The sequence below is a fragment of the Aspergillus steynii genome (assembly GCF_002849105.1).
Source record: "Aspergillus steynii IBT 23096 chromosome Unknown P170scaffold_8, whole genome shotgun sequence".
Taxonomy (NCBI): domain Eukaryota; kingdom Fungi; phylum Ascomycota; class Eurotiomycetes; order Eurotiales; family Aspergillaceae; genus Aspergillus; species Aspergillus steynii.
The window spans coordinates 918,776-943,769 of NW_020194405.1; the positions used below are offsets into that span (position 1 = coordinate 918,776).

The 24,994-nt window shown below is 54.1% G+C and overlaps 7 protein-coding genes across 7 annotated transcripts; 5 read left to right on the top strand and 2 right to left on the bottom strand.

Moving 5' to 3' along the window:
* Nucleotides 1-40: 40 nt before the first annotated feature.
* On the bottom strand, nt 41-11,419 carry P170DRAFT_429736 (putative polyketide synthase; the record flags this gene model as incomplete). Its single annotated transcript, XM_024847911.1, has 5 exons — nt 41-2,243; nt 2,298-8,407; nt 8,464-9,119; nt 9,168-10,979; nt 11,041-11,419. The coding sequence occupies 5 exons, from the start codon at nt 11,417-11,419 to the stop codon at nt 41-43; spliced, it is 11,160 nt and encodes a 3,719-aa protein (XP_024700327.1).
* A 544-nt stretch (nt 11,420-11,963) lies between these two features.
* On the bottom strand, nt 11,964-12,760 carry P170DRAFT_479554 (uncharacterized protein; the record flags this gene model as incomplete). The annotated part of the gene is made up of 2 exons (XM_024853695.1): nt 11,964-12,447; nt 12,540-12,760. The coding sequence occupies 2 exons, from the start codon at nt 12,758-12,760 to the stop codon at nt 11,964-11,966; spliced, it is 705 nt and encodes a 234-aa protein (XP_024700328.1).
* A 616-nt stretch (nt 12,761-13,376) lies between these two features.
* P170DRAFT_429738 (NAD(P)-binding protein) lies at nt 13,377-14,177 on the top strand (the record flags this gene model as incomplete). Its single annotated transcript, XM_024847912.1, has 1 exon — nt 13,377-14,177. One exon carries the CDS (start codon nt 13,377-13,379, stop codon nt 14,175-14,177), a length of 801 nt encoding a protein of 266 aa, XP_024700329.1.
* Nucleotides 14,178-14,815: 638 nt separating this feature from the next.
* P170DRAFT_450085 (cytochrome P450) lies at nt 14,816-16,934 on the top strand (the record flags this gene model as incomplete). The annotated part of the gene is made up of 9 exons (XM_024851094.1): nt 14,816-14,974; nt 15,219-15,223; nt 15,391-15,509; nt 15,565-15,665; nt 15,726-15,890; nt 15,963-16,121; nt 16,183-16,366; nt 16,425-16,626; nt 16,697-16,934. 9 exons carry the CDS (start codon nt 14,816-14,818, stop codon nt 16,932-16,934), a joined length of 1,332 nt encoding a protein of 443 aa, XP_024700330.1.
* Nucleotides 16,935-17,661: 727 nt separating this feature from the next.
* Nucleotides 17,662-19,394, top strand: P170DRAFT_415935 (F-box protein). Its single transcript, XM_024847094.1, has 3 exons — nt 17,662-18,067; nt 18,123-18,518; nt 18,580-19,394. Exons 1-3 carry the CDS (start codon nt 17,819-17,821, stop codon nt 19,252-19,254), a joined length of 1,320 nt encoding a protein of 439 aa, XP_024700331.1. The 5' UTR covers nt 17,662-17,818; the 3' UTR covers nt 19,255-19,394.
* A 479-nt stretch (nt 19,395-19,873) lies between these two features.
* P170DRAFT_440191 (cytochrome P450) lies at nt 19,874-22,288 on the top strand. The gene is made up of 8 exons (XM_024850021.1): nt 19,874-20,021; nt 20,083-20,411; nt 20,471-20,600; nt 20,668-20,859; nt 20,918-21,069; nt 21,125-21,369; nt 21,424-21,695; nt 21,770-22,288. The coding sequence occupies exons 2-8, from the start codon at nt 20,219-20,221 to the stop codon at nt 22,158-22,160; spliced, it is 1,575 nt and encodes a 524-aa protein (XP_024700332.1). The 5' UTR covers nt 19,874-20,021; nt 20,083-20,218; the 3' UTR covers nt 22,161-22,288.
* Nucleotides 22,289-22,560: 272 nt separating this feature from the next.
* P170DRAFT_440192 (tryptophan synthase beta chain) lies at nt 22,561-24,874 on the top strand. The gene is made up of 3 exons (XM_024850022.1): nt 22,561-22,787; nt 22,850-23,153; nt 23,219-24,874. The coding sequence occupies exons 1-3, from the start codon at nt 22,652-22,654 to the stop codon at nt 24,855-24,857; spliced, it is 2,079 nt and encodes a 692-aa protein (XP_024700333.1). The 5' UTR covers nt 22,561-22,651; the 3' UTR covers nt 24,858-24,874.
* The last annotated feature ends 120 nt before the right edge of the window (nt 24,875-24,994 follow it).

The window sequence follows — 24,994 nt, forward strand, 5'->3', positions numbered from 1 at the left end:
CGTAGCCATTGTGAGATAAACGACAGAGGTCCACGCAAGACTAGAACTTCCCATCTCCGATCACGAGGTCCTGCAGCATCTCACTGTCAACAGGGCGAGACACGATCCCTGCCTCACACAACCGCCGATGTGTTTCCGACGACTCCAGAGGAAACGACACCCACCCGGCCGAGTACCATTCCTCCAGGACCGCCGCCTGCATGGCCATCTCGGGGTCCTGGGACGCGCGTAAGGCCGCAAACCAGTCGCGCGGGGGCACCGACTTCAGCGACGACTGTGTCGGGAACAGGGCGCTCGGGACGCCCGAGTAGGGCGTGTGCTGCGGCGCCACGACGTGGTGAATCTGCAGCGGGGTGTCGCCCGCCGTCGGCGCACGCTGCGACAGGTACAGAATGCTCTGCACCAGAAAGTCGGCCGTGATCCAGCTCATCCCGCCGCCTCGGTCGCTGTTGAAGTCCGGCACCATCCCCACCTGCAGACTGCCCACGAGGATGCGTCGGTTGATGTCGGTGCGCGCCAGGGTGGTTCGTCGCCCTGGCGCCGGCGTGCACATCGACGGCCGGAAGATCGACACGGGTAACCCGCGCTCGGCCGCCCGGTATAGCAGCCGCTCGCACGCCCAGCGGCACTTGAGGTAGCCCAGCCGGTCGTCTGTCCCGGGGCGCATGTGCGTGAGGGCTACGGGCCCGGCTTCCCATGTGCGGGACGGCAGCTCCGTGTCGGACCACGATTGCAGATGGGGTACGCCCCAGGTCGAGAGATAGTGCAGCGGTTTGGCGCGACGGGGGTTTCTGGTGGCAAGGTTGAGGAGGAATCGGATGGAGCCGAGGTTGGAGGTTGTTAGATGGGCGTAGGATTTGAAGAGCGAGACCTCTGAGTCGATTTGGTAAAGCGCTGTTGTGGCCTCGTCGACGCACTGGATCTGGTCCTCGGATAGTCCCAGCGTTGGGTGGCTGAGGAATCCTGGGTAGCCGAGAAGACGGCCGGTGTGCTCGTCGTCCAGGTCCTGGAGCAGATTCCACTGCTGTAGGGCATTCAAAAGTCGAGTTTTCGCTTCTTCGCGAGACTCTGCCTCTATGGCTAGGCAGTGCGCCGTCGCTGGGGTGGTCGTCAAGAGGTGGTGGACGAAGTGCGCTCCTATCATTGTGCAACCACCGGTCAGGGCAACATCGCCGGAGACTTGACCAAGGCCAGGGAGAGGCTGAACGTGGGCAGGGAAACCCTTGGGAAGGGCCGTCTCCGAGTCCCAGTCGATGGTGGACCCGGAGCTGGGTTGCTGCTGGCTTTGTAGGGTGGATTGAATTAGTGTCGCCTGGGCCGCGACGGTGCTCGCAGTGAAGAGTTCCCGGAGCGGAATGGAGATTTGAAAGTCCTCCGTGATACCTGACTGCAGGCGGAAAAGCAGTAGTGAATGGCCTCCAACCGAAAAGAAGTCAGCCTCGGGATCCACCTGATCTGCCGCTATCTTGCCCCCAAGGACAGATGCCCAGATGAGGGCAACGCGAGATTGCAAAGGTGTTAAGTTTGCCTCGGCACCATTCGCGCCAACCATTTTACTCGTTATCCCACAGTCGTGGCAGTTAGCCGACGGAGGGGGACAGGATTGCAATGTCTTGTAGTCAATCTTTCCGGACACAAGTAGAGGCAGAGATGTGCGGAACTCAAGTGCAGACGGTATCATATGGAATGGAAGTTTAGATCGGAGGTCCGAGAGGATTATGGAGCGGATCTGTTGCTGGGTGGAAAGGTCGTCCTCAGCCAGCTTCGGTGCCACGATGAAGGCGACCAATGTACCTCCATCTGTCGAGGTCTTGTAGTGCGCAACTGCCACGAAGCTGACTTGGTGGGACGATACATGGTTCTGACATGTCTTTGACAGTGCTTGCTCGATCTCGGTAAGCTCAGTGCGCATGCCCCGGATCTTGACTTGACGGTCCCCAGCCACTCGCCCTTGAATGTACAGTTTGCCATCGTGGGAGAGAAGGAAACGGTCTCCTGTGCGGTAGAGGCGGTCATACCCGTGGGTACGTTCGTCCTCGGTGGCCCAGGGATTGTTCATGAAGACAGCAGCTGTCTTCTCTGGACGGTTGATATAACCCGCATTCACAGTGGGACCGCCAATATACAGCTCTCCCGGTGTTCCCGGAGGCACCTCGTTCAAGTGTTCGTCTAGAATGTAAAATGACGAGGGATATATGGGGCCTCCCACGCTGACTTCTTGATGGATGGTGGTACTGTCGAACCTAGATCTTGGTCAGCCACGAGGCCTGAGATATTTACCCAAAATAGAAGCTTACCGGTGGATGGAAACCCCTACAGTGGTCTCGGAGGGTCCGTACGCATTGTAGACGGAGGCGGATGGCAGTCCTAGCTCGTACAGGCGACCAACAACAGAAGGGTCAACCGGTTCTCCTCCGAGACTAAAGCTGCGTAGACATGTCCAGGTACGCAGCCGGTCGGCATTCGGGGCCGTTACCAAGAGCTGGGCCTGCGTAGGTGTCATCATCAGGGAGGAGATTTGAGAGTCAACCACCCAGTTCACCATCGACGACGGCGATAACATGGTCTCGCGGTCAGCTATGCATAGGGTAGCGCCGTACAAAACGAACCCATAGACAGATATCAGGTGCATGTCAAAAGTGAGCGAGGATGATAGGAGCAACCTGTCCTCGCTGGTCGTCTGGAAAACACGATGACATCCCTCCATCTCACAACGCAGCTGTGTTTGCCCAATGTAGATCCCCTTGGGTTTGCCCGTGGTGCCGCTGGTGAAGACGGCGCAGAAGCTGTCCGATGCATCCGCCCGGTGGAAGGGGAGGGCATAATCAGACGATGTCGAGCTCAACACCTGTTGCACATTGATCAACTGTGTGCCAGGTATACCTCTGAGTTTCTGATGCTCGGATTCACTGAGCTGGCTAATTAGCAATGCTCGGAACCCTGCATCCGCAGCCATATTCTGAATTCGTTCGAGCGGGTACTCTCGGTCAATGGGAACATAAACGCCCCCGGCCTTAAGCACTCCACAGATGGCTGCAATAATAGAACAACAAGCATCACCGACAAGACCCACGCTGTCTCCGGGTAGGACGCCGTGCCTACGGAGCGCAGACGCTACCATGTCACTCCTTTCGTCCAGGTCTTGATATGTGAGAGTTTCGTCTTTGTCAAAAACTGCCAGTTTCGAAGGATTGTGGTGGACAGCATCCTGCAGTCGATCCAGAAAGAGGTCGTGGCTGAGCTCAACAGGAGTCGGGTAGTTCCGATACTCTGGACGCAGAAACCGGTGGACCAGCTCTTGGTCGGCCGTCGAAAGCAGATGGAGACTGCCCAGCTTGTCCTCCCCATCGGCAACTAGAACGCTCTCCAAGAGCGCCTGGTAGCGATATGATAGATCTGTCATGCTCTGATGCGTGTACAGAGCAGTATCGAAGCGGAAGAAGCAGTCCAGCGCCCCTTGTGCTGTCTCCTCGATTTCGAGGTAGAAGTCGGCCTGTGGGCGTGCATTATAGTGGTCGTATCCCGTGAACCGGAATGTGCCGTAGTCGTACTCAGGAAATGCGGCCTGCATCTGGTAATTGACCATGACCTGGAAGATGGGACTGTGACTTGCGGCACGGGGGACATTGAGGTGCTGCAGGAGGTAATCAAAGGGGAGAATACGGTGCTTGTAGGCCTGTACACAGGTCTGCTTGGCCTTGCCTAAGAAGTCATGCACATTATCCTTGGGATTCATGCGGAAGCGCAGGGCGAGCATGTTCACCGTGAATCCCACCAGTCGGTCGAATGCCGTGTGACTACGGTCGCCATCGGCGATTCCTATCAGGATGTCCTGGTCGCCTGTGAGACGATGCAGAAGAATGCTGAGGCATGCCGTCATGAACATGAAGGGGGTGACGGCATGTTCACGGCAGAAGCTCTTGAGCCGGCTCGCCAAGGCGGCGTCCAAGGAAATCAAGGAAGTATCGGTCTGGTACTGCTGCACGAGGGGCCTGGATGCGACGGATGCCGAGGGCAGAAGGGTGATGGCGTCGGGAATACCATCTAGCTCTGACATCCAGTACTCCAAGGATCCTTTGACCAGGCTTTCCTGCTCCAACACCTCGTTTTGCCAAAGCGTATAGTCCACAAACTGGTATGGGACTGGAGAGAGTTCTGCTTCCGGGGACCTTCCGGCCAGAATGTTCTGATACACATGGCTTGTCTCCTCAAAGATGACAGGCACCGACGATCGGTCCCATGCCAGATGGTGCGAAGCCAAATAGAACTTCCACCCCGCAGGATTTTGGACCAGCCAGCCGTGGATCACATCGCCGCCTTCCAGATCGAAGACGTAACCGCGGGCCAAGCGAGTAACCTCCGCCTCCACGTCTCGCCATTCCTTGGATCCATTTGCCTTGATTACTGTCAACGGGAATGTTGCACTGTCTTTCGGGATCTGCTGCAGCCCATCGGCCGTGTCTGAAATACAAGACCGCAGTATCTCGTGCCGCTTCATCAGCGTCGACCACGCAGCGAGGAAGGCCGGCACGTCCATTTCCCCGGCGATGTGGCAGACGAGGAGGAGGTTGTACACCGTCTTGTCGGTGAGCAGCTGCTGAAGAAACCAGATTCTGTGCTGAGAGTGGGAGACAGGTCTCACCATGAGAGGTCCCGAGGCGGATTGTGCCACTGGCATCGGCAAAGCAGTCGAGGGAGATGTCGTGTCGCTCGCCGAACCGTGACTGGCGAGGAATTCCTGACGGATGTCTTGGAGAAGGCTTGTCACCGAGTCTGCGCCGAGAACCTGGAAGAGGGGAACGTCTACTGCAAGCTCTTGGAAGAACCAGAAACGACATGTTACGGCATTCAGGGAGTCCAGGCCAAAACTCGCCATCGGGCGGCTGGGGTCCAGACTGTCTGCCTCGTAGCCCAGAATGCTGCCCAGAAAGGCGAGGAAAGCCTTCAAAAGGGCCTCGAGACCCTGACCGGGGTTGCCTCCCAGGAGCTGGTCCCTTAGGGAACAGACGACGGCGTTATCCTCTTCCTGCACTTTGTGATCAAACAAGAAGCCGAATTCCGCGGTTTCCGCCCAGAATAGCTGCCGTTGGTCTTCCCGGCGCTGGATAGCACCATCAAGCGACTGGAACATATCGAAACCGACGGGGAGCAACGACCGGTCAGAGTATTGGGACGCCTGCACCGCCGTCTCGACGATCTTGCACAGATTATCGGGAGACAGGAGAGTCATGCCTTTCTGAGAAAAGCCCTGAAGCAAATTCTGCTCGTCTGTCAGTACACCAATGCCCGTCATCACCCCAAGGGCGATCGCCATGCCTGGCAATCCGGACGCACGGCGATCAGCAGCGATGGAGTTCTGATACGCGTTTGCTGTGGCATAGTTCGCCTGGGCCATGTTCCCTGCAATGGAGGCGATGGATGAAAAGAGAATGAAAAAGTCTAAAGGATCCTGAAGAGTCGCCAAATGGAGGTTGTTCGTGGATTGTACCTTGGCTTCCAGGGCCATGTCCCACTGCGCCCCAGTCATGCTGTCGAAAGGGCTGTCTTGGAGTACCATCACCAGGTTCATGCACCCGAGGATCTTGCCTCGCGCGCGGACATCACATAGAGCAGCCTCGAGATCTGGCCGTTTAGTCGCATCGGCCCGACGGACTTCGAGTATGGCATTAAAAACGTCGATATCGCGACGCAAGGATCGCTCATCCTCGGCTTTCATCCCGCTGCGGCTTACGATGACAAGATGCCGAGCGCCTTGACGCACCATCCACCGTATCAGGTGCTGTCCCAGTCCACCGGAGCCGCCCAGCAGAACGTAGGCTCCATTGGGCTTGAATATACTATGCGGCTGGCGATAAGTAATAATGCCACGAATCTGAGTGCGCGTATGGTCATGCAACAACACTGTGGGCGTTCGGTTGCTTGCGGCATGATCGAACGCTTCTTGGTAGTCTGCGATGGGGAAAGCTGGAACTTGGCAGTTTAATTGAAAGCGATCAGTCGCAAGTTCGGCGAGAATGCGGTCACCACCCTTGAGGTATGTCTCTATGTCAACAGGAGTGTTGTCCACGGACAAGCTGCCCGAGTCAGCATGAACACGGAACAGCTTATCTCCCATCGACCTATGCCCTTGAACCTCGTCCTCTTCAAACGCAAGATCCATGACGCGGCAGACATTGCGCAAAGCATCGCCCAAGGCACCTGGTATTCCAATCGCGATACGCTCAGTCGGGAGGCATCGAGCCGTGCCTCGGATAGCAGCAAGAGCAATTGCGTGTACTGCAAGCTGCACAGCAGCCTGATGGGGATTTAGGTCTGATGTTATGGGCCACACCTGAGCAGCCGGCACAGTAATATGGCGGCTATGCGCCCCCGAGTTCCAGCCAACGACCCTTTTTGCGGCAATGTCGTGGCTACCTTTGGAAGAAATGATTGTTCCCGAGAAGAAGTGACCAAATCCCGGCCAGACAGTAGCGGCACGATGGTTCCGGACTACCTGGCAATCCCAAGGATCGATCACGGATGCATCAATCTGCACTCTCACAGTACCTGTGGTGGCACATTGCACGAGCTGGGGAAGATGAAGAACAGCCATAAGGCTTCCTGGCTCGGCTGGCACAATATCGTACGTCAGCTCCAGTCCAGAAGCCTCAATAACCGATTCTCGGGGCTCGCGGCGGCCCACTGCAGCTGCGAGCTCGTCATCCGGACGATACCGAAGTAAATGAAGCTGGGAATCTTTGACAATCATGTCAGTCTCAGTTTCTCCCATAAGCAGATCCTGCTGTGCATCTAGGATCGTTGCTCCAATTGTCTCAATGGAATGTTCGCCGCAAATCAGCAGGCTTAAGGCTCGTAGCGACGGATACTCAGACATCAGGGTTCTCAGAAAGCTCGGCACGACGCGGCGGAATGGATTTCCTTCCGTCTCACTGGACACCCATACGAGACTTCGGGTCCGTGGAATCAGATACTGCAATGTCGGAAGCAGTTTGTCCCCTGGGACGTCTAGAAGAATCGATCGCTGCGCCATGTCCAGGATAACCACATCCAGCCGCTCAGTATCAGGTCGCTCCTCAACCTGCTCCCGCACAGCGGGTAAGTGAAAGTTCACGGGCTGAAAGTCCAGGTCTCTTGCGGAAGGTACAAGTTTGGTCCCTTCGCATTGTAGAACAAGCGTTTTATCTGCCATCGGCGTTTCCTTGCGCAGTGCGGTCCGACGCTGACCGACAGCCCATTCAGTCGATCCCACGCCATCAAATGCGGCCACCTTGTCGAATTCTGACGCGAACCATTCGCCGTCGGATTCGTCGTGCACAGTGACAGCAAGAAGTCCCTTGCGGTGCAGGGAGGGTGTACATCTGCGTATCCCGCTTACGGTTCCGAGAACAAGATGATACTGCGTCTTTGGTCTGGCGTGGTCTAGCGAATACCAGCGGGATGTATTCCATGCGAGTTCGGTTCCAATGACATCCACCAGGCGGAAGCTTGGGCGATGATAAGGATCTGCCTCAGGCAATTGGGAGTGAACCTCCCGGAGCAAAGCCTCGTTCAGTCCCACCAGAGCTATGTCGCACATCGGCCATTTGTGACAGACCAGGGTCAAGAGATGTCCAAGAGACAGCTGCTGTGGCACGGATGTCAAACAGCTTATATCCGGGAGGATTGTAGGACAGAGGAAGAGGGAGTCCAGGGGGAGTTCCTCCTGGATACGTTTCTGGAATTGGTACTGCAACCCAGTTATCGTGAGAGGGGACTTGGCCGTATCCCCGATCTGTATCTCACCAACACCCTGGGCTTCATGGATTCTTGCGGCCTTGGTGTGGAATTTGACTAGCGAAGGTCGATACGCGATAGGCATCGCTAGTCGCTCGATGGCCCGCAAGTCATACTCAGAGGGAACGGGACCCCGACCCAATATCTTCCCATTGAGCCTGAGGAGAGTTTCCAGAATCAGTGGGTCCCAGCTCCCAGTCTCCTCGTCTGCCAAGGGAATGGTAGTGGCGCCGCTGACCTGGGACTCTGTGGTATGGTATATCTGAATTCCCGCAATGCCATCACTGCTCATTGCGTCGCCGTTCTTGATAGATTCCTGCGTTGGTGCAGCCGGAATGGATGCTTTGAGACTGACGTGACCGGAACAGATCTGCTGCCAGGGAATAGTCGCACTACCACCGACAATGGAAAACTCATACGTGGTCGAAGTGATGCGCTGCATCCGAAGGTTGGTTTCGAATGGATTGTCTGATTCTGACTCCAGATGGCTGAGCGAAACATGCCCGTGGAAATCAATACTCTCCAGGGCTAAGATCCCTGTGGTTGAGTATCGCTCCTCAACGATAATCTGCTGCGTGGCTTCTAGCGCCATGATGATGAACGCTGCTTGGGGCACCTTTGTTCCATGGTTTTCCTGGGCAAGATATTAAGCATACCAGTCGCCGGTGGCCACGAAATAACAAAGCTTACCTCTATTCTCTCGATCCATGGCATTTCCTTTCGCCTCCAGATATTGTTCCACAAGCGCAATATTGGATTATCCCCGGGCATACGCGCCCCCAGCAGAGGACATCGAGCAAAGCAGCGGTTTTTCACCTGGAGACTCAATCGTGATTCTGCCCAGTGTCCGACTGAATGATCCCAGGCGTATCCAGGAAGGCCCGTCACGACCCGTCCATTATATTCACTCCCCAGCTGGGGGCTATTCACCTGGTCCAGCCGAATTGGGAACCCGTGATGGATCATTTGCGCAGTTGAATTTAAGATGGCTTCCAGGTCCGGTTTTCCACGGGAGCACGATCCCCAATATCTGGCTTCTCTGATGCCCAAGGTGGACAAGAGCTCCACGGTTGGGCCCTTGAGGGCTGGATGGGGTCCAATCTCTAAGAAGGACCCGAATGGCGAATGATTCTCGACCGCTGCCTTGATGGCGTCAGTAAATCGCACTGTAGAGACCATGTTGTCCCTCCAGTACTGAGATGTATTATCCGCCGGGTCAAGTAGCCTCCCTGACACTGACGAATACATCTTGCATCGTGCTGGGGACGAGGATGCGCGAATCCCCGCAGCGTCAAGAGCACGAATGTAACGGGATGCGGCGGGCAGCATATGGTGGGAATGATAGGCTGCGCCAGCTTTAGCATTTCGATCATGTTGGAGTCAGGGGCACCTACCGGTATCTACATGAAGCATTCGACAGAATCTTCCCTGCGCTTTTAACAGGTCATGTATCTCGGTCACCGCATCCGCGTCGCCAGAAATAGTGCAGCTTGTGGGCGCATTGACGGCAGCCAGGCTAACTCTGCCATCATAAGGGACCAATATTTGGCGCGCCAGCTCCTCCTCCAGCCCCACAGCGCACATGGCACCCTTTGGTCCCTCGTCTTTGCCATGGACGAAGAGCCCGCGGTAGTAAGAGATGGCCATGGCGTCTGTCAAGCTGAGGATTCCTGCCGCGTACGCCGCCCCAATTTCCCCCGAGGAATGCCCAACCACTGCGGTCGGTGCGATGCCAAAGCTTCGCCACTTCTCGGCCAGGGCAATCTGAATGGCGGTGCACAGCGGTTGCGAGTATGCTGCCTCCTGGATGCGGGAGGAGCTCTTTGGTTGGAGCAGTTCGGCTACAAGGCTCCAGGCAGGAGGATCGGGCAGGCATGCCAGTGCCCTGTCACATTCGTGGATGACAGCCGAAAAGAGCGGGCAGCAATCCAGCAGCTGCCTTCCCATCTGCGGCCACTGCGCCCCCTGGCCCGTGAAGATCCACAGCATGGTTGTCGTGGTAGCTGGGGAAGAGGATACGGGCTGAATCTCGCCCGTCGCGATTTGACCAAGATGGCTCTTTGTCTCTTCCGCCGAGGAGGCAACGAAGTAGACGGTCTTGCTGAGTGTAGACCGTCGAGACAGCAACGTGAATGCAAGATCCACCAGATGTGGAGACAGTTCATCAACAGCGGTAGCATAACGGGCTGCAAGCCCTCGCAGCGAGATCTCACTGCCCGCCGACACCTTGAACAGATACGGTCTCCGATAGGGAGCAGTGAGCTGCATGTCCTCCTGGCGTACATATTGCTCCAGAATGACATGTCCATTCGTGCCACCGAATCCAAAGGAGTTTATCCCAGCCCGGCGCACCGCGTCTGGCGTCGCTGGCCATGGCATAGTGTCCTTGGGGACCAGCAGTCTATCATGGGGGATCTTGGGATTGGGAGTATCGTAGTTCATTTGGGCCGGGATGAGGCCGCGCTCAAGAGACTCGACGGTTTTGATAATTCCCGCCAGCCCGGCACAAGACTCTAAATGGCCGATGTTGCTTTTGATGGATCCAATGACCAGTCTCTGGGTGTTGTCCTCGGGAGTGTCGGAGGGACGAAAAACGCGAGCAAGTGCCGCACATTCGATCGGATCGCCCGCGGCGGTGCCGGTCCCGTGAGCCTCGACATATTGCACCTGCCGCGGAGGGATTCCACAGCGCTGGTAAAGTGTGTCCAGGTTCTGCTGCTGGGCACTGGCAGATGGCAGGGTAATACCCTGGGTCTTGCCGTCGTGATTCAGTTGGGTGCCTTTGATGACAGCGCGGATCGGATCATGGTCCCGAATCGCCTGCGCGAGTGGCTTCAGGAGCAATGCAAGACAGCCTTCGCCGCGCGCGTAGCCGTCGCCTTGGGCGTCAAAGCTGCGACACCGTCCGCCTGGGGTGAGGAAGCCAAGCTCGGACATGTGGACGAACATGTCCGGGTTCAGGATGAGATGAGAGCCGCACACGAGAGCCATTCCGGACTCTCCTCCCTGCAGTCCTCGGACAGCCTGGTTCAGGGCTACCATGGTGGACGAGCAGGCCGTGTCGATTGTCATGCTCGGACCATGCAGATCAAAAAAGTAACTGACGCGGTTGGCGGCCATTGAGTTGTGCATCCCCGTCGCCGCGTATCTGGGTAGATGCTCCAGATCTCTCAGTAGGGATGCCTGGTAATCATTGCACGATATTCCTGATGCAATGAGCCTCTCTATTCACTATCCTCCTGCTTGCAGAGTTAGGTCCACACTTACCGGCATACACGGCGGTGTTAGTGCCCTGGATGTCCTCCAGGCGAATGCCTGCGCTTTCAACTCCTTCGTAGGCCACCTCGAGCAGCATCCGGTGCTGAGGATCCATTGCGGAGGCCTCGATGGGCGATATACCAAAGAATGCGTGATCGAATTTGTCAACATCCTGGTCGAGGAGGTAGGCGTGCTGAACATCTGTGAGGCCCTTAGCCCTTTCCTCTCGGGAGCTATAGTAGCCATCGATGTTGAATCGATCAATCCTCCTCCGGACGTCCTTCTTCGCCGCTAACATCTCCCACAGCTGTGACGAGGAGTCAGCGCCGGGGACACGGCAGGCCATGCCGATAATCGCAATGTCATCTTCTGTTCCGCTTCTCGTCATGTTCAAGATTCACTAGAATATCAAGAGCTGCAAAAGAAAAGTGACCCTTGTTCCCTGTGGTATGTACATGGTCAGCAAGGCCCTTATAGGCTCAATACTTACTCCTCAGGCGAGACTGCCTCGCAGGACATCGAAGCTCCGGCAAGATCTGCTCTACCTCAAATATGGACTGCAAGGAGACGTCTGCGGTTTCCCACAGCCACAATAAACCCTTGCCTCGTGTGATGGACAAATTTACACCGTATATGACGTATCCCATAAGGGAACATTCCACACTAGCGCGCGCTCTAGTTGCATACCCATAGTAAACGCGATATATTTCAATATCCTTTATCAACAACCGGCTGAGACACTGACATTAAATTGTAGCTGGTGTGCATAAGTGTAGAATTTCAGATACCTATATCAGTCTTCGCCAAGCCCATCTCGATTCAGCTTCTCCTGCTGCATCGCAGAGAAAAACGGTAAAAGTTGCACATGAGACGGCTATTTGATGGGTTGTTAAGCGGGATTATGAGCATTAAGGTAAGCCAAATGGCTTGGTTCAACGAAGCTCGTGGCCAAACTCTCCATCGAGATCACACCCGCCACCTAGTGGAATTTGACCCTGATGCCACGAGTCCACCGTTTTCTGCTGTGGACAGATATCCACGAGCTCGAAGTCCAGCTTGATCTTGTACTTGTTTTGTACCCCGCGCAAGGTCTTCAGTGCCTTGCAGCAGTCAGATGCGGTTGTGGCTGCCGTGGAGAGCACATGCCGGGTCGCCACCGCCGAGGCTCCCTGCTTCTCGTCAAAGTAACTTTTACTCAGAGAGCCCAGTTCCGGAGCTGCGAGATTGGCAACACCAAAGACGTAGTCTGTCTCAAATGACGGCTCGCTGTTATTGGCAACCAGGTAGTTGACAACATGCGCCTTACAGCCCTCGTCGTCACATCCGTACATCTTGTCCGACCATTCATACCACATGAAGTCGGATGAATCCGGCTTACAATGGGAATAGTCGGTATCAGACGATGGTTTCAGCCACCTGCTTGCCGATCAGTTATCATTTCCTTACCGTTTCTGCCCTGGAGGAGAACGAGCGACTTATCCTGCAAGGGGGCGGAGAAGTGTCCATACCAGCCGAAGCTCAAATAGCCTTTATCAGTCACATAGGAAAAGAAGTTGGCACCCTCCAGGGTGCTATCTCGGGGGTGCTGGCTAGTCCAATTAGGATGGTTGATCAGCGCGGCGCCATTGAAGAGGAAAGGCAATCCTCCAGGGAAGTTCAACGCGCCGAGGCCTGCGTGGGCGATGTTGGCAAGACTGCCAAGGCCAAGAAGGGAGAGGAATAGCTGCATGGTTGTCAATCACATCTGTTCTTGGCTAGTACTCATAGCCAGCTGCACAATCCCCTTGGATGCGGTCGCTGCTGGGGGGTTTTATCGCCAGAGTCGATATGTCGAAACATCATCGTACCAGGTTGAAGATATCATCATGATCAGTCCTTTTCCTTCTTATTCGCTCTTTTGAGAGAGAAGAGATCCCCCGCATCCACCATTCGCGTTGTGCAGCTTTCAGCCGGGTGGCTGGTTGCAGCACTCGTGGAATCATCGATGCGTCAACTCCCGGGATATCCGGGTGGGCATTCCTTCTGTGTGGAAGTGAGGGACCTATGTTGACTGTCACTAGGCTGAGGCTAAAGCCACCGGTGCCTTTTCTGCCGCCAAGATCTTAAATGCAGGACCAAAGGTGCGGAATGCTACATGATATCTCGACATTCCAGCGTTATCGGTGGATTGCAAGACGCCCTTACGTCACCACAGGTATGCCAGCGGTCACCAGGTTGTCCCCATAGGCATGAGCAAGGGGATTAAGACTGACCCGTTCGGTTTAATGAAATGACTCGACACACTTGTCGTATTCACCTTTCCATCCCACTGTCTTCCTGGCGTTCCACGAGCCCAACACAACATCATGTCCACACCCAACCTCAAGTATGTTGGTAAACTGAGTGGCAAGCGCGTCCTTGTCGTAGGAGCAACATCGGGAATAGGCCTTTGCATCGCAGAGGCCGCTGTTGAACACGGAGCCCGAGTGATCCTATCCAGTTCGAACCCGACCAAGCTTGACAAAGCCGCCGCCCGACTGCAGCCCACATATCCGGGTCTTCTCCAGACAAACCCCCTTACAACTCACGCATGTGATCTGTCGGACAGTGAGAATCTGGAACGAAACCTGACAGACTTACTGAAAGCAGCCAGCCAGTCCGGCAAGCTGAACCACATTGCGTGGACCGCAGGCGACGCGCTCAGACTCCCACCCCTCGAGGACTTCACAATCGACTCCTTCAATCGTGCTGGGCTTGTTCGTTGCGCCGCACCGTTGCTCATGGCGAAGATCCTTCCCACTTATATGGATCTCTCCCCGGAAAATTCCTTTACATTCACCGGCGGATCCAACACGCAGAAACCCATGCGCGGATGGGCGGTCATGGTCAGTTGGGGAGCGGCAATCGAAGGGGCCATGCGAGGCATGGCTGTGGATTTGCAGCCGCTCCGAGTAAACATTGTCTCCCCAGGCGCGGTGCACACGGAGTTATTCTCCGGGCTCCCGAAGGAGAATTTGGACGGGATGCTGGATTCTTTTCGCAAGGCTTCAACCACGGGGACCGTGGGAAAGCCAGAGGACGTGGCCGAAGCGTACATTTACGTTATGAAGGACCAGTTTACGACGGGGTCGATCATTGAATCTAACGGAGGTAGACTTTTGGTGTAATCAGGCCCACGTGTGTTACGTATTCCCGCCCGTCTTTGAGGCTCTATGATGTTTCGATGGCATATCTCTGCAGTAGCCAAGCACTTCTCTGGCGCGATCCAAAGTCACCCAGTCATAAACGATGACGGAATGACTGCCAGACGAATGGAGCTCTGGTCGGGAACCAGACAAGCATGGGGCACATTCCGCGACAATCCCAGTCCTGGTATACGTACGCAGCACATACACTTAATGTACATGTCTATCATGATTGGCTCGTCGGGCATTTGGACGACATCTACAATCCCTAATCCATACTTTCGCAATTCTCAACACGCCACGATCACATCCATATATTATTTTCGTGTAAAGTTCCCGGTACGAGTAATTTGTAGGCGCAGGCAAAGTCTTCTACTTGATGTGTAATTGTCAGTACAAATACTGACTTTAATGGCGCGTGCAAGTCACTAGTATACAATTACGAAGATGCAAGCCAGGGACTGTCGACACTTGACCGAGGAGTCGGTGTGCAGCCCCTGCCTGCCCCCTTGCTGGAGATTGGACCCGAGGCCAGGAAGCATATATACCCGGAATATGTCCCTTTCTCTCAAGCAGAGTGCTTTCCAGCACACAACACACAATACACTCGGCAAGAGGAAATGAACTTCTTATGGCAGGTGCTGGCCCTGGCTTTTCTTCTGGCTTGGGCCGTGGTTAGAAAGTACCGGACTCGTGTCCGCTACCCATCTACAATTCCTGTCGTGAAAACACCAAAGGATCTCAACTATAAGGCAGTTGTTGACGCCCAATACACAGAGGTAATAACCGCTCTTCTTGATCCCATGAGGGGCCCTCTGAACTAACAGCATATGAGGATCCGGACCGGCTCTACGTGCTCCAAACCCCCTTTCGCGATGTCCTTGTTTTGCCTCCCAAATTTGTCAATGAGTACGCATGGCAGCCGGAGCATAAAGTTTGTATGATATTTGCCCCTACCAGATTCCCACGGATGTATGCTGACCACTCAAAGCTTCGGCTGTGGATCTCTGTGAACGCTTTCAGGGGAGGTACGGATACGTCTTACTATGTAGGCCCGGACACGCGCAGTCTAACAGCTGACGTTGATCCTAGGTACACGAAGCTGGGCTCTCTATATCCTAACGATCCAGGTATCAAGGGCCTATCTCGTACTCCCTAGGTCGTCTGTCCGATTAACCTTTCACTTAGGCGACAGGACGCATACTACGGTTACCTATGCCAAAGGGTTCCTGACAAAGAATATCAATCGCACGATCGACAGCGTCTATCAGGAAATTGATTTGGCTCTTGATCGAGCAGTGGGGCAGGGACCAGGTGAGGTCCCAGACTAGATTCGTGAAAAAGCACGGTAAAACTGATTCATGAGCAGAGCCCCGTTCAATCAATGTGAACGACCTCGTTCTCGGCGTGTTTTTACGTGTCTACCACAGGATCTATCTTGGGGTTGACGCGGCTCGTAACGAGGAATGGGTGAGTCCCAATACTCGTTGCCACACGAACTCTGTGATTGATGAAACCCTCTCAATATAGCTGGGTCTCTGTGTCGAGTTCCCGAAAGTGGCCGTCTTCGCGGCCCTCGCTATTGCCAAATGGCCGGGGCCTTTGCAGCCGCTTGCGAATCTTATCCTCCCGGAGACGCGCCGTTTCCGCCAATTCTGCAATCGAGTCTACGCTTTTCTGCGTTCAATGCATCAGGTTTGTTTTTTCTGTGGCATTACTGCGGTCGTTCTTTGATGACTCACGCAGGGTTTCTGTATTCGCGTCCAGGATCGTCTCAGAGCCGTGAAGAACCCGGATTTTAAGCCTCCTGCCGACTATATCCAATCGTTTATTGAGAATGCAGCTGGTGAGCGTGCCAACACAGACCTCCTTGTAGAGGGGATGGGCATGGCCAACTTGGCGGGAGTCCAGAGCACAGGGCGAGTTGTACGTGGTGCTTTCCAATGGGGTCTATGTCGAGGATTGCGAGTGCTGACCTCATTGACAGCTACTCCAGGCCCTTCTGGACATTGCCGCCCACCCACAATACGTTGAACCCCTGAGACAAGAAGTTGCTGGCTTAATGCAGGAGAGCAATGGAGATGCCAACCTGACCCCCCTCCAGCTTTCTCGCCTGGACTTGATGGATTCCTTCTTCAAGGAATCGCAGAAATTCCATCATGCCAATTGCTGTAGGCCTCTGTTTGCATGCCAATTACTTTGAAGTCGAATACTAATAATGCACATCAGTATCCGTCTACCGCAAGATCGTCCAACCGATGACCCTTTCCAACGGGGTCTTCCTCCCGGCCAACTCATACGTTGCCCTTCCCGGAACTGCATACTCCGTGATCGAAGAGGGGGGAAAGAAGCGGGCGTTTGATCCCTTCCAGTGGGCAGAAAAGAAGAGAGCGTCGGATGGTTCCAATCGCTTTACCTATGTCTTTTCAGGGTAAGAAATAGTGGTCTCCGCTCGATCGGCCGGGGACGGAACTGAACAGCTAACCTATGGAATATATTAGGCCTGATTCCCTCGAATTCGGCGCCGGTACACACGCCTGTCCAGGCCGCTTTCTTGCCGTGAACGTGCTGAAGGCAACGCTCAGCAGGATTCTGATGCGGTATGACTTCCAGCTGCCCGATGGGACGTCAAGGCCTGACGATCAATACAATCACCTATTGGACGTGAGGCAAAATACCAAATCGGTCCTGGAGTTCCGTCCCCGTCGCCCTGCTGCGACTGCCACTGCGCTTCGATAAACTCGGGAATTGGCCAACATACAGCCTGCAACTGTCGGGTCTCGCTAGAAAAAACTCATGTTTTTTGTCATGTCCGCGTAGACGATAGTCCTACAAGCCCTACCCAAAATAAGTGCAAGGATCACTTTGTAGCCATCGTGCCCATTTGCCTATCAACAAGATCCGCACTGAAAGCGATATGCTGTTCGATTCTCGACTTTCTGAGTGACAGTCTGGTAACGGTATATATTCTGAGACAATCCGCTCCATTAGTCAATATCACAATTGCTTGACAGACAATTCCAAGTTCGGTGGCATCTCGTTGTTGCTCATCGGTGACGATATGTAGGCTAGACTGTTGGGGTGGTGATTAGCATATGTTTCAGAATATACATACGGTGAATTGCGTCGAAGGATTTCATTCGCTCACTGGCAATACAACGCTTGCTGCAATGTAGATCAAAATGCTTTTCGCTGTTCAATATGAAACGTCATAGTTTCTATAAACTCTAGTAAAGACCTGTAGACAGTCAACTGTTGAGGATCGAAAGACGGAGGAAACCTGAGGCAACAGTCGGCGACCTGCGGACCGGAACATTATGACTCCGAGTCTGTGATGCCTGAGCCTTCCGGACACCAACAGATTGCAGCCTTGCGCTAAACCCGACCGGGCCAGGAACGGGTCCTCATTGGGGGCCAATAATTTCTCGACAACCCGCTAGAACTTGGCTCCGATCCCAAGTCGAGCCACCGCCAGCATCGTTGAGTTAGTCGGCAACAGGCTATCGGCACTAGGCCCTGTTGCCTGTCCATGGTTCTGGCGACGATGGCTGCGATGGGAAATATAAATCCCCGGGGCGAGATGCTCTGGTTTTGCGAGTCAGATCACACCCACACACTTCAGGATGACGGATATTCTATCGCTCCCAAACGAAATCATCCATCGGATCGCGTATTATGCCGATCGTGATTCATTGCTGAGTCTGCGGCTGGTTTGTCGAGTGCTAAGCGTTGCCAGCAAGCAATGGCTTTTTCGATCTACCTGCGTCGTGCCGACAGATGAGAGCTGTGAGAGGCTGGAGAATATCCTGGATGATTCAACGCTCGCCTCCTGCATCACGAAGGTGTATCTGGATACCACTAAGTGGGATCATGTGAGCTCTGTCCTGGTGCAAGGGACTGCTAGACATTGGAGCTGACATGCGACAGAAAATTGAAATCGACGAGTACGACAATGACGAGGAAGAAGAGATTTTCCTTCCTCGACGATTTAGTAAATTCTTCGACCGACTGAAGGAGCTTCCCAGACTGCAGGGCGTTGTGCTGCGGTTTGCACATGAGTGCTATGGACAGGAATCGCTTGATTCCTTGGACTATTGTGACCAAGAGCCCCCCTTCCGTCACAGCGTTATGAAGTCATTTATGAAAGCATTGGCCTCGCTGCCCCAACCTATCAGGGAACTAGGCATCCGTGACCTGCAGAATATCAACGAGACAGATGAAGAGGTTTTTAGGGATATCAAGAAGGTCCTGGCAGGTCTTCACACGCTGCGGCTGAACGTCACCAACGAACATAGTGAAGGAAACGGCGAGAACGATCTAGAGGTATGCCAGGCCATGCTGCCTGAATATTTCCCCTGGTGCATGTAACTGACGATAGGAATAGCAAGACGAGCCGCACAAGTTCTTCCCAGAACTTTCGTCCTTTTGGCTGCAGCCAACTTTAGCAAACCTGCAACATCTGACCATCTACTCGAGCAACTATTTTGGCTTCTATCCGAAATTTGACCCGAGAAAACTCCATTTCCCACACCTGAAGACTCTTGCTTTGGGTAACCATGCCTTTGTCCACGACTCTCAGCTTAGCTGGATTCTCTCGCACGCTGACACACTCACCGAGTTGTATCTGGACGACTGCCCTATCCTCTATGAAGTCTCAATTTACGATAAAGAACGGACATTCTTGGACCCTGCCTGTTTCATCTCGGTAGAAGGCCTAGGAGACAAGGGGCACTCAAAGTATGAAAAGCGCTGGTATGACTACTTCAACGCCTTCAAAGACGGACTATCCCATCTGCGACACTTTCGGTTCGGGCATTGCCCGCATTGGTGGGAAGATGACAGCACTCCTTTCGAGCAGGAGCAATTCATTCAGGTCAATCTGCCGGAAGATAGGTATATGGTGTTTTCCGATGGGCTTGGGCCTACTCCGTACACGAAGGCGACGCATTATTATGACGGTCCTGACGGGGAGCGTCCCGACTGCTTTAATGAGGATAAGAAGGCGCTGGAAAAGCTGTGTGCGAAACTGGGACAAGAGATTGAGGAGGACGAGTGGTAATCAGGGTATGCCGCAGGGACAATGACGGGACGTTTATGTGATTGAACTGCCCTATGGCTGGGCGAATAGTGCCCCTACGACAGTGCTTATCGGGGCAACGACTCAATATAGTACATCATAATTTTCGGATTTTTACATGTGACCTGTCATCGCTCACTCCACAGATTGGACTCGGTTCCCACATCGACAGTATCGAAGATCATATAGGCTGCAGCTTGATGCACCGTCATATCATCAACAGGCTTACTTCAAGGCATTGGAATGGATCTTAGAGGCACAACACAATACTCTCCAATCGCATATTGGCCCAACGACTGCCAAGAAGAGCAAGCTTCATTGCGCCCGCATCCCTCCTGGCAAGAGCATTTCCGAGGAATGCAGTGATCGGAGACAAAGGATGCACTAATGCAACCGTGACAAGATGCATAAGCCACATGGGTGAAAATGACATTGTTCAAGCCATGGCACTCAGCCCTGGCCAATCACATCTTCTCCTTGTGACAGATCTCGTATAGACCTTGTCTAGGGCATCCTTCTACGGTTCCTTGATCCCCACCTGTGCCATGAATTATAATCTTTCGATACTACATCACGAGGGAAAGAGCTTCTTTTGTCAGCTCTCGGCCCTACTGGTTTACCTTCCAGTTCAAATACGCAGCAAATCTGCGACTTCGTATTACTAACAAGCCCATAGCTGCATTGTTAAACTTCTGCCTATCCATGCTCTAGACCAACCATGTGGTCTGTGTTACTAGACACTGTGATAGGTATGATCATCCTCGTGCACTGACTTCATTTTTCAGCTGACGCAAGGGCCGTTTCTCGCAGTTCCCGCCATGAAGTCATCGCCGCACCCGTAGAAATCCTTCCCCATGTCATGATTATTTATTCGCGAGCCCCGCTCGTCGTGCGAAACAAATCTCAGGTTCCTCCAGTTAAGGCTGTCAACAATCGACCGCCAACTATGTCTTTGGTTTTATACGTGGTTGTGGGCGCCATCGCGCTCTATATCTCCAAGTCCCTGTTCGGTCGAAAACGCGCGACTGCACCGCTCCCGCCCGGGCCTCCCGGGAAGCTAATTATTGGCAACTTGCGTGATCTACCTCCCTCTGGATCGCATGAATGGTTGCATTGGTGGAAATATAAGGATCTATATGGTATGGTGCTTTGTCTTTCGAGGCTAGAGAGTATGTAGAGCTAACAATTAACCGGACAGGCCCAATTAGTGCGCTGAATATTTTCGGCCAGACGCTGATCATCATCAATGATGCCGACGCGGCAATCACGCTGTTCGAAAAGCGATCTGCCGTTCATTCTGCAAGGCCGGAATTCCCGATGGCCGAGCTGTACGTTAAGTCACCTCTTGCTGTGGGGGGTGTTTAGATTTTCAATTCCTGACTCTGGTTGAATTAGATCCGGCTGGGATCAAGCGCTGAGTCTACTTCAATGCACGCCTCTATTCCGAACACATCGCAAGGCTCTGCACCGAGAACTCGGGACCACCGCGGCGGTTGCTAGGTTTAATGATATTGTGGACGTCGAGGTCCGGAAGTTCTTATTGCGGGTGATACAAGCGCCGAATCAGTTGATGGAGCATATTCGGAAGTTAGTCCCGTCTTCGCTTCTTATTATCTACTGCTTCCAGCTAACAGGCGACGTAAAGAGAAACAGGCGCGGCAATCCTCAAGATCGGCTACGGATACAACGTCGAGCCGAAGGGCCGTGATCCTCTCGTCGACCTGGTGGAGAAAGGCATGGGTGAATTCTGCGATGTCGTTGTTCCTCACGGATGGCTTGTGAATCTTGTCCCGGCTTGTTAGTATCCTTGTCCTTGATGATGGCGTGGATAGATGTATTAACGATCTTCAAGTCAAACACTTCCCCAGCTGGCTTCCAGGCGGCGGGTTCAAGAAGACAGCAGAAGAGTACAAGCAGAGCGTCGCGCGCATGCGAGACCTGCCATACTACTTCGTCAAGCGACAGATGGCAGAGAAGAAAAACGCCCCGTCCTTTGTCTCCAGTAGCCTCGGCAAAGAGCACATCGAGCCCGGATCAGAAGAAGAGATGGTCCTGAAGTGGTCCGCTGTGTCGCTTTATGCCGGTGGAGCTGACGCTGTGAGTTTCCAGTTCCCCTAACCTACAGTCCACGTCTGACAACCACCGCTCCAGACCGTCTCATCTATCGCCTGCTTCTTCCTCGCCATGGCGCTCTATCCGGCCGTCCAAAAGCGCGCCCAGGAAGAAATCGACCGCGTGGTCGGAACCTCTCGCCTGCCTGGTTTCCAAGACCGCGACAACCTGCCCTACATCAACGCCATGGTGCAGGAGATTCTGCGCTGGCACCCGATCGCGCCGGTCGGATTCGTGCATAAATCCAGTGAAGAGGATATCTACGAGGGGTATCGCATCCCGAAAGGAGCGATCATGATTCCGAATATCTGGTAGGACCCCCTCTCCCCCCACCCTCTTTTATCGTCCTGTGCTATGCGAGATTATTGATGATTGATTTTTGCAGGGGCTTCATGCACGACCCAGCCATCTACGCCGACCCAATGACCTTCAAGCCGGAGCGCTTCCTGTCCGAGAACGGGCACACGCCGGAACGAGACCCGAACCTCTTCGCGTTCGGGTTCGGTCGACGCATTTGTCCGGGCAAGGTGCTTGCGAACGCGGATATCTATCTCACAATTGCCCAGGCGGTCGCGAGTTTGCGGATCACGAATCCCGTGAAAGACGGGAAGGAGGTTCCGGTGACGGCGGAGTTTTTGCCGGGGGTTATTAGCCATCCGGCGCCGTTTGAGGTCGCGATTAGGCCGAGGAGTGCAGGGCATGAGGCGTTGATTAGGGAGGTGGAGAGGTTGCCGGAGGAGAGAAGTCATGCGGAGGAGATGCTGAGGGGCGTGTAGTTGGATGAGGGGAATGGAGGGAGGAACGAGGAATGAGGAGGAAGATACAGGGGACTTAGTTTAATGTATCGAGATTTGTCCTTGATCTAGATTAGCAGAGGTAACTCTCCAAATATCAAACAAACAACATCCATTTCGTCCCACACATAAATATAACCACTCTCCGCAGGAGGCTTGTCAGGTTAATAGGGGCGAAATGGGAATCGATCGAGCTAGACTCCCCCACGCGAAGTCGAATTCTCCACACTAGGTAGAATCCAGTTAATAAAAAGCCAAATACCGACCAAGGTATGCAGAGCCAGTTCCTAGCTCAATTGGCGTTGTTTGTGCAACGTTCTGGTCCAGACATCTGCCGGCCGGTATGTTGTGACTCATCCGACTCGGTCTTCGGCGTTCGGAGGTCAATATCTCTGCCGGCGGTTTTCTCTCGTATAAAAGCCCTGGATTGCCGATTTTCTCTCTTTCTGAATTCCCCCAATGAACAATCCATCATGGAGCATATTAAAAATACCTTTGCGCAGTGCAAGGCAGCAGGGCGCCCGGCCCTGGTGACGTATGTCACGGCTGGGTATCCCACGGCCCATGAGACGGTGGACATTATGTTGGGCATGGAGGCTGGGGGAGCTGGTTCGTGATTTACTTTCTCGGGATTTATTTCAACTGAAGAAATGACACTAACTGGGAAATAGATATTATTGAACTCGGCCTCCCATTCACAGACCCCATTGCTGACGGTCCGACGATTCAGAAATCCAACCTGAAGGCGCTGGATAATGGGGTCACAGTCTCGTCAATGCTGCAGATGGTCAAAGATGCACGGGCAAATGGTCTGCAAACCCCTGTTCTGTTCATGGGCTACTATAACCCCATCCTGAGGTATGGGGAGGCCAAGCTCCTCCGCGATTGCCGCGACGCTGGCGTGAGTGGTTTCATTATTGTTGATTTACCACCTGAAGAGGCGGTTCGGTTTCGGAATAGTTGCGCGGGAGCTGGGTGAGTGCTATGCTGTTCCCTCTGCCATTCATTCTGGTTATGGGGCTGATTCGATCGTTCTATAGTCTGTCATACGTCCCCCTGATCGCGCCTTCTACACCCGAGGCCCGAATGAAGACGCTCTGCTCCATTGCCGACTCTTTTATCTACCTAGTCTCGAGAATGGGTGTCACGGGTGCCACAGGGTCCTTGAATACGAACCTCCCCGAGCTGATGCAAAAGGTCAAGGACTTGTCCGGGAACGTCCCCATCGCGGTCGGCTTTGGGATTAGTACGCGCGAGCACTTCCTCAGCGTCACATCCATTGCGGACGGCGCTGTCATCGGAAGCGAGATTATCACGCAGTTGTCGAATACTGCGCCCGGACAAGGAGCGCAGGTCATCCAGGAGTATTGCTCTGGAATCACAGGGCGCAGTGTCTCAAGATCAGCAGCGACTGGACAAATTCCTGAACCCAAGAGCCAAAGCGCGACGAATGAAGCGAACGAGGAACCTCCATCCATCAGCGACACAACCGGGCGCTTCGGTGACTTCGGCGGTCAATATATTCCCGAGGCGTTGACGAAATGCATCAGCGAGCTGGAAGTTGGGTTCAAAGAGGCCGTGAACGATCCTGCCTTCTGGGAGGAATATCGCTCGTTCTACCCGTACATGGGGCGTCCGTCTAGTCTGCATCTCGCGAACCGATTGAGCGAGTATGCCGGCGGGGCAAATATCTGGCTGAAGCGAGAAGACCTGAATCATACTGGCTCACATAAAATTAATAACGCGATCGGGCAGATCCTCGTCGCTCGTCGGTTGGGTAAGACGGAAATCATCGCGGAGACAGGCGCAGGGCAACACGGCGTTGCGACCGCCACGGTCTGCGCAAAACTAGGCATGAAGTGTACGATTTACATGGGCGCCGAGGACGTCCGGAGACAGGCACTCAATGTCTTCAGGATCCGATTGCTCGGTGCCGAGGTGATCCCTGTCGAGGCAGGAGCGCGAACCCTTCGTGACGCGGTCAACGAGGCGTTCCGCGCTTGGATCGTTCGACTGGATACCACGCACTACATCATTGGGTCGACGATCGGGCCGCATCCGTTCCCGACGATGGTGAGGACGTTCCAGTCGGTTATTGGCAAGGAGACGAAAGAGCAGTTAGGCCGGGAGATTGGAAAACTGCCCGACGCGGTGGTTGCCTGCGTGGGAGGCGGTTCCAACGCTGCGGGCATGTTCTATCCTTTCTCCGATGATCCGTCGGTTCAGTTATTTGGCGTTGAGGCCGGTGGAGATGGCAAGGAGAAGCACTCTGCGACGTTGAGCGGCGGCTCGGTTGGTGTTTTGCACGGCGTGAAAACCTATGTGCTTCAAAACCAGCATGGCCAGATCTCCGAGACACACTCGGTGTCCGCAGGATTGGATTATCCTGGCGTTGGGCCTGAGTTGGCGAGTTGGAAGTACGCGAACCGAGCGACGTTTCTGGCAGCGACCGATGCCAATGCGTTCGAGGGATTCCGCTTATTGTCCCAGCTGGAGGGTATCATTCCTGCGTTGGAATCCTCGCATGCAGTTTGGGGAGTGATTCGGGTTGCACGTAAACTGGGCAAGGGCAAAGATGTCGTCTTGTGTGTGAGTGGACGCGGCGATAAAGACGTGCAAACCGTGGCGGAAGAGTTGCCTAGATTGGGACCCCAGATTGAATGGGATTTACGGTTTTAAATAGACACATCGAAGGGTGAAAAGATGTCATATCAAATCGAAGATAGCGAGGCTAGTCAATCCATCCTAGATAATCAAAAATCAGCAAAATCCACGCCGATTGGTCCGATCGCATACCTTACCATTTCGGGGGATCG

Bases quoted from the DNA above. Each gene is read 5' to 3' on its own strand.
- P170DRAFT_415935 (XM_024847094.1), top strand. From the start codon at position 17,819: ATGACGGATATTCTATCGCTCCCAAACGAAATCATCCATCGGATCGCG. The intron at 18,068-18,122 runs GTGAGCTCTGTC...GACATGCGACAG, and splicing joins ATACCACTAAGTGGGATCAT to AAAATTGAAATCGACGAGTA. The intron at 18,519-18,579 runs GTATGCCAGGCC...CGATAGGAATAG, and splicing joins ACGGCGAGAACGATCTAGAG to CAAGACGAGCCGCACAAGTT.
- P170DRAFT_440191 (XM_024850021.1), top strand. From the start codon at position 20,219: ATGTCTTTGGTTTTATACGTGGTTGTGGGCGCCATCGCGCTCTATATC. The intron at 20,412-20,470 runs GTATGGTGCTTT...TTAACCGGACAG, and splicing joins GAAATATAAGGATCTATATG to GCCCAATTAGTGCGCTGAAT. The intron at 20,601-20,667 runs GTACGTTAAGTC...TGGTTGAATTAG, and splicing joins GAATTCCCGATGGCCGAGCT to ATCCGGCTGGGATCAAGCGC.
- P170DRAFT_440192 (XM_024850022.1), top strand. From the start codon at position 22,652: ATGGAGCATATTAAAAATACCTTTGCGCAGTGCAAGGCAGCAGGGCGC. The intron at 22,788-22,849 runs GTTCGTGATTTA...ACTGGGAAATAG, and splicing joins CATGGAGGCTGGGGGAGCTG to ATATTATTGAACTCGGCCTC. The intron at 23,154-23,218 runs GTGAGTGCTATG...ATCGTTCTATAG, and splicing joins AATAGTTGCGCGGGAGCTGG to TCTGTCATACGTCCCCCTGA.